This window comes from Periophthalmus magnuspinnatus, chromosome 1 (genome assembly GCF_009829125.3).
Source record: "Periophthalmus magnuspinnatus isolate fPerMag1 chromosome 1, fPerMag1.2.pri, whole genome shotgun sequence".
Lineage (NCBI taxonomy): Eukaryota > Metazoa > Chordata > Actinopteri > Gobiiformes > Gobiidae > Periophthalmus > Periophthalmus magnuspinnatus.
In genome coordinates this window covers 33,410,731-33,418,384 of record NC_047126.1, presented here as the reverse complement: position 1 = coordinate 33,418,384, position 7,654 = coordinate 33,410,731, and the positions used below count along the sequence as shown (strand labels likewise).

The 7,654-nt window shown below is 42.4% G+C and overlaps 1 protein-coding gene across 1 annotated transcript in view; it reads left to right on the top strand.

Annotated features, from left to right (window-relative positions):
• Positions 1 to 2,084: 2,084 nt before the first annotated feature.
• Positions 2,085 to 7,654, top strand: part of LOC117370472 (dynein heavy chain domain-containing protein 1-like) — a 75,072-nt gene continuing 69,502 nt past the window's right edge. Inside the window, exons 1-4 of the mRNA XM_055221766.1 lie at positions 2,085 to 2,353; positions 2,950 to 3,144; positions 4,328 to 4,531; positions 5,478 to 5,588. Of these exons, the coding sequence (XP_055077741.1) occupies positions 2,085 to 2,353; positions 2,950 to 3,144; positions 4,328 to 4,531; positions 5,478 to 5,588 (779 nt within the window). The remainder of the gene's footprint in view (positions 2,354 to 2,949; positions 3,145 to 4,327; positions 4,532 to 5,477; positions 5,589 to 7,654) is intronic.

Below are 7,654 nucleotides of genomic sequence, written 5' to 3'. Positions count from 1 at the left end.
GAGACCTGTCCCCGACCTGAAGGCGCAGGGACGCGACCCTCTCGTTCACCAGAGTGAACCCCAACACGCAGCGGCTGAGCTGTGGGGCAATGAGCAAGCCCACACCAGCTCGCCGCCGCTCCCTGCGGGCAACGCCAGAGAAATGGAGAGTCCAACCCCTCTCAAGAAGTTGGGTTCCAGAGCCCAAGCTGTGCGTGGAGGTGAGGCCGGCTATATCTAGCCGCTAACGCTCAACCTCCCGCACAAGCTCAGGCTCCTTCCCCCCTAGCGAGGTGACATTCCATGTCCCCAGAGCTAGTCTCCATGTCCGGAGATCCGGTCGTCGAGGTCCCCGCCTTCGACTGCCGCCCGGATCTCTCTGCACCCGCTCCACATGGCTCCTCCCGCAGGTGGTGAGTCCACAGGAGGGCGGCCCCACGTCGTTCCTTCGGGCTGGGCCTGACCGGGCCCCGTGGGGAAAGGCCCGGCCACCAGGCGCTCGCTGCCGAGCACCCACCCCAGGCCTGGCTCCAGGGTGGGGCCCCGGTAACACCAGTCCGGGCGACGTAACTGGCCTTGTTCTTTTCTTCTTCATGTAGGGCTTCTGAACCGCTCTTAGTCAGACCCGTCTCCCAGGACCTGTTTGCCATGGGTGACCCTATCAGGGGAATGAAGCCCCCGACAACATAGCTCCCAGGATCATTCGGGTGCTCAAACCCCTCCACCACGTTAAGGTGGCGGTTCGGGGAGGGGCACAGCACAAATACTAATACTAAAACCCAGAAAGTGACGGAATGATGCACCATCAAGAGTGTCGGCCTTAGGAAGAAGTTGTTGGAGTGAGTAGAGAGCGTCTGAAAGCAGAGTGCTGTACGCGGGGATGAAGGGACCTCAGAAGGGGACTTCAAAACAATCACAGTGTGAAGGGCTAGGGAGAGGGAGTGAGAGCTGGTTTCCGAAATTGTCAGAGAGAGGGGAGAGACTCTCTGGCTCACTGTGCGCACTGAGGAGGAAATTCACGTGGGTGGTCTGAGATTTGTGTGAGTTCTTTAGTCCCTCCGCACCTACTGGATTGGCGCCTATGCTGTAAATTCCCTTGTTGGTAAATGATAGATCTACTTTTGTCAGGTATTCTTTTCATATTTTAAAGCCATATAAAACCATGTGTAACGGTTGCAAACCTATCGTCTGGCCGTATACGAAAGACAGGACACACACAGATTTATTCCTGTGACAGCCATATAACACTCATATTAGTATGTCTTCACACGAGGCACACTCGCTCCCTTCTGCAGTCCCCTACATGGCTTACAGTTACATACTGGCTGTGTTATTACCACGTTATTACACAGGATATACAAATCATGATGACTCACAATTATTTAAATTATGTCTGAACAATAAAATTATTTTACATTTACAGTGGTGGCAGTGGAGTAATTTTTTGGAGAGACAAATGCACAATTTACAACGTTTTACATAAAGAAAAATAAGATTAAACATACCTGCGATAGACAAAAAATGTAGAATTAGTGCTTCAAAATACATTCATTAAATGTGAAAGCATTGTCTGATCAACATGTATTCTTGTATTTTTGCTAACATTAAATCATTTTTTATGAAAATATATTATTTTCAACCGAACAGAAATTACCCTCTGCAGTCCCCAACGTTCTACTGAGAGGAAGTGAAGCTACCAAAATAAAATGCACGGGAGCAATGGGCACTTCCGTTTTAAAAAAAAAAATAAAAAAATAAATAAAAATCAGACGAAACATAATACACAAACAGGAAATAACCATTAACCACCATCAAAGTAATAAGTGCATTTTTAACTCCACATGTGCAAATTTGAATTAGGGTCCCTTCCTACTCGGTTACATAAAAAAAAGCTTGTGACCTCTGGTGACCTGCGCATGCGTACATTAGACGGGGAGGAGGGGGCGTGTTGGTTACCATGGTAGCGGTCGCTGTGTTGTTAGTTGTTGGGTTTTTTTTTTATCACAAATTGTAAAAGTGCGTTTGAGGCTCAGAATGTTCCGTTCTCCTAAAGAATGCCTAATCTGACGCGTGTGTGAGTTCATACTGAGTACGTCTATGTGAGAATGCCTTTAGTGCAGCCAAAGAAGTCACCACGAGCGCGCTCCCAACCGCTGCCGCCGCTGTGCCCACGCCCCTCTGGCCTGGGAACCCAGCCAGTCTTCAACCTGTCCTCTCTGGACCACAGCGGCCTTTCTCCCGTGTCAGTGATACAGCTGCCCCGCCTCATCGCTCAGGTGGGGCCCCGGAGAGCGCTCCACGACTCCAAATGGACCCAAAGACCTCAGCTGGTAGCGTCCGCATTGGGCACAGAGCTCCCCGTCACACAGCGCAGGTAAGCGATAAGTCTTGTAAATTGAATGTGTTGTTTGTTAAATTCGATTTGGCCTTGTCAAAAGCAAAGGATAGCACTTAATATCAAAAAGAAATCCAAAACTGCTGAACACGCTGCTTGCAGGGCGACTAAATGCCCACACGTGGAGTTAACTTGGTTATAACATGTTTTCAAAAGTTTGCATATGTGACATAGAAATGGCTAATATCAAAGCAAGTCTGTACCCATTAGTGAATGTGCGTGAAAGGACAATTCATAGACAAGGTAATTAAAAGTTCTTTACAGAATAAAAAAGACATTAAAATCACAGTACAACAAATCAAAGCATAAATAATGTCCAAATAAAAGCATACTATTTTCAAAGAAGTGGTTAGTGACTTTGAGATGGAGATGTTTGGGAGATTAAGGTCTCAAGCTGCTCTCATGACTTTTGTCCAGTTGACAGAATTTATTTTTTCATTTGTACTTTAAGTGTTTACGAGAAATTAGATTTTTTCAGTGGAATATTACAGCCAGAGCTCAATGTTGGTTAGTATAGGCTACCATGCAGATGACACTATAGGCTACCATGCCGATGACTAGTCTGATTGTTCCAGTGGTCTAGAGCCAGAGCAGACGGAGCAGCCTCGCGAGAGCCAGACTTGTAGAGGCCCGGTGGGCTGCAGAAATCCCAACATCTCTGGTGGTCCAGTGAATGCGGTGGAGGTCCTGCACCTGCTCAGCACTGCAGGAGCACACCACAGGGGCCCCCAAGTCTTCTACCTGCGAGAGGAGCCAGGGCCTGTCCGCAGGTATCACCACATTATAGTTAGTGATTAAAGAGTTTGACTCCTGACTTTTTCTATATTTTTTTCTTTCGGTCAAGTTTATAATTTTATTTTCAGGTTGGACATGGACAGTAAATATGACCTACATGGAATAATTATATAACCGTTACCTAGCAACCATTTGTTTAAATTGTTCTGATTCAAAGATGGATGACTGTTAAAAATAAATGACAACTGTTTGGTAAATTTGTATTTAAACTGAATGTTCCTTGCACATAAATTGTCTCTGCATTTTGGATGGAATTTTGGTGTATATATATATTTATATATAGTATATATATATGTATATAGTTCTTGAGGTCAAAATAAGTCTACATCCACAGTATGTACTGTCTGGCATGCACTGATTACTGATCTGTCTTCAATCTGTCTTCAACTTTGACGGAACAGGCAAACTCCACTTGCACAGTCCAGGGATGTTTATTTAGGAGGAGAGAGCAGGTGATATTAAGGAAATGATTATTATATAGGTAGTTGCATGTGCGGGTTTGTGTGTGTATGTGTGCGTGTGTGTGTGGTTATCTGAAAAGAAAAGACAAGTATATTTGCATTAGGAACACCAGAAACACCAATAAACTATACAGTGAAATTAATAGAGAAAATGGCATGCTATTACAGGCTCTCCAACACAATAAATTAACTTATACGTAAAACATGAGTCAAAAATGGCCGAATGGGCTAAACTGTACAAAATAAGTGAGTACACTATTTACAGATAGATGCAAGGTAGAATATTGGCTGTTGCAAAATGATGGACAGTGGAGGAACACAATTGAAGTGTTGTTATGAGGTAAATGCACATGGAGCACTGCACTGTATAATAGCAATACCATCAAATGATGAAAATTACACATTTGTAACTAAACTGGCAAAATACAACATTCATACCCAATTTCAAACAATACTTACTTTGTATGAATGCACAAAGTACTCATCCACACAAGATTAGGCAGGATAACCTGCGAACAACATGAGGCTCTGCTTCTAACACCGTAATAACGCACTGAACTCGTGGGCCAGGGGCCTTCTGGAACTATAATAATAACAGGTGGATCATGGGTAATGTAGTGCCATGCCCACCAGACTTTTAACACTAGTGTAATTAATTATGAACTAGCTGCCCCTGACAGCTTTTTAATCTTTTCAGACCATATGACCTCCGTTTGGTGGCGCCCTCTAAGGCCGGGTTGGAGCACTATATCTTCTGCCACGGCGGTGTGCTCCATGTGACTGTGAGTGGATACGGAGGGATGACCAGCCTGGCGCAGTGGTACAGGGAGGCTGTCTACTGGAATGCCCTGCACAAGATGCCATTTTTCAGGCTCTTCAAACTCAGGAAGGCCTTTTGCTGGTGAGGAGTGTCAGAAGGGTTAGCCCTGATGTAGTTGTGGTTTAATCCTGAGTTAAGTCCCATTTCCCCCAGCTCTTCTTGGTCGAACTCTACCTCAGCTTGGAGCATTTCCACTAGCTCGATGTCATAACCAGGCCAACCCGGTACTGAATCTGTTGTACCAGATTCAACATAGCAATGGAAACACAACCAGGCCAAGTAGGGCTGACAGAAACCAGGCTTTAGTTTTGGTGAAATCCCTCTTTAGACCTGGTTTAGTTCTGGTTTAGTCTTGGTTTTGTCCTGGTCCAGACCTAGTTTAGACCTGTTTTAGATTTGGTGAGTTAAGCCTCATTTCCACCTGCTCTGCTTGGCCATTCTTTACTCTACCTTGGTTTGGAGTATTTCCACTAGCCTGGGTTCTAACCAGGCCAAGCTGATACTAAATCTGTTGTACCAGATTCTAAAGAGTAATGGAAAACAACCAGGCGAACTAGAGCTGGTGGAAATGGAGCTTTAGTTCTGGTGCAATCCTGGCTTAAACCTAGTTTAGTTTCAGTTTAGTCCTAGTTTAGACCTCATTTAGACCCAGTTTAGACCTGGTTTAGATCTTGTGTAGATCTGAGGTGAGCCCCGTTCCAACTGGCCCACTTGGCTCTGCTCTACTCTGTCTCATTTTGGAGCATTTCCACAGAGCTTGTGCAAGTATGAACGCACCTCAAGTTTACCCCAGGTTTAGTCTTTTGTTTAGTCTTGATTTAGGTTTTGATCTAGTTAAGTCCAAGTTTAAACCTGTTTCTGAGAAAATTTTTCTGCTGGTTAGGATTTTCAACAGACGTTTGGCTTTTGTCCTAGCTTAGTCTTTGTTTAGACCTGGTTTAGAGCTGGTTTTAAACATTCCAATCATTATTTTTTAATATAAATGTATGGGCTTTAGTCCTGGTTCATGTTGTGTGGCGTGTGACAGGTGGAGACATCATGTCCGCCACTGCCTCTTCCTCCAGAGCTGTGAGCACCTGCAGAGTCTCCTGCTCACAGACAGCGCCCTCTACAGATCGGCTCTGCTTGGGTTGGCCAGGTCAGTCTTACATACATTTGCATTATTAAGCACATGTGTCTTACATTTATTTAATTACAGGTGCTTTGATTTCTCACACAAATACAATGAAAAATGCTTTCTTAAAGTGAGTTGAATCCTATACATTCAAAGTATTCCAAGCTAAATAATAATACCCATCTCTCTATCAAAACATGCAGCAAAATGTATATTGCTCTTTTAATAGTGACGGTGAAGTGACATCCTGTTTAAAAGTACAGAAGTGATTCTTTGCTGCTGGTCCTGCCTGTACATAGTGGCATCTCCCTGTAGATTTTTTTTGTCTCCAACCCTATGTGAATGACCTCGAGTTAGAATTTTTAAGAAATATACATGTCACTACAGAGCTGTGGGCGGGAATATGTGATAGGTGAAAATTCAATGCAGGACAATACAGAATTACTCAAACTTGCACTACTGCATCTAAATACAACTCTGATTAAGCTAAAATGGTTCAAGCAGGCCTATTATGCAAATTTGACTTCAGAGTTTAGACTTCAGAGTTTTTAATCATGTTATACTTGTTTCCGTTCTCATTTACCCTCTTACAGTTGTATTTGGAGTGATGTTGTTGTGTATGTAATGTTTAATCAGTTATTATCAAGACGGCTATCAGCTTTTCCCGGAGGCACACCGCAAATAAAAATCCAGTAGGCTCAAGTAGATCCATAAACTAGGTTCTTTTATTTCGGCACAGGCATGATTCATACTGATTCGACACGATCTCCCCATTTGACATCTCCAGAGTGGGCTCTATATACTAGTAGCACACGTCACATTCTCTTAATGATTAGCTTAGAATATACAGACATGTACATGTTATCTGGGTTCAATGAAGACACAGTGTGCAAAACATATATTCTTATCTGATCTTTCTTGGGAAACTTGCATGTGTTGGAACAAAATGCATAGCATAACACTTCCACGTCCATGTATGTTCCAAGTACATCATGACATCATCGTGCCACACTGGCACCCACAAAACATACAGGTCAAAGTATAATATATCATTTATATTAATCTCACAATCCCCCCTTTTGATCACAAAACCAAAATTAAAGAGCAAGACGCTACTTTTACATAATAATGCATTCAACTTAAGGTTCCCCTAATGAGTAAAATATTAGCTTTAGCTTTAGTCACCCCAATTATAACACAACCCAGCCCTTAGGCTAACATAAAACATAAATCAACACATGACTCTCAGACAGCAAATAAAAAACAAGGAGCACTTACTAGGATTCAGAATTTGTTTTTTTGTTTTTCATATACCTTTTTAGCAATCTACATAGTTTTATCAAACTTAGTCAATTGATTCGGGACCTGAGAGTTGGGACCTCACAGAGAGTAATAGAATTTGTGACGGGGGGTCTTTTTCCGTTAGGGCAGTTGCAATCAATCGTTCTACAAGAGATCGGAGACATGGGATGACACAGCATCCAATTATGATCGAGATAGTAAACATTTTGTAGAGCCAATTTGACCAAGTGTTTTCAGATGCACCAGAATTTTTAGCAAATTCCATGGACAAACTTAAGGTGGTTCAGATCCTTAGTAATACTCCCATCAGGAGAGGTATTATTTAATATATAAGTACAGCATTCTGCTTCAAACTTTCTACATATTTATGATTCTTTGGCAAGTAACATATCTAGGGCAATCCTTTGGGTTTGGGTTTAGATTGATGAGACAACGACCTCTTAAATGCATGATTATTTCTTGAGTTAACTCTGTATGACAATTTAATTTGTTTTAAATTTAGTGAATTTGCTACACCTTATAGTGAATAGAATAATTAACATAATTATTGTACAAACACCTGACCATGTTTTTGATAGAATGGCATACAAACGTAAATTTGCACATAACCACCAAATATCTGCACAAGCAGTAGTGTGTTCAGTTAAAAGCAAATTCTCTATAATTATCAGAAGATAAAGTCTAATAACAGAAATCGTTAGTAAAACTTTCCATTTCATTACTTCTTGTGTCTATATGTATAACTGCATCTTTAAAGAAACAAGTAGCCATTCCCATAGTCCAAGATG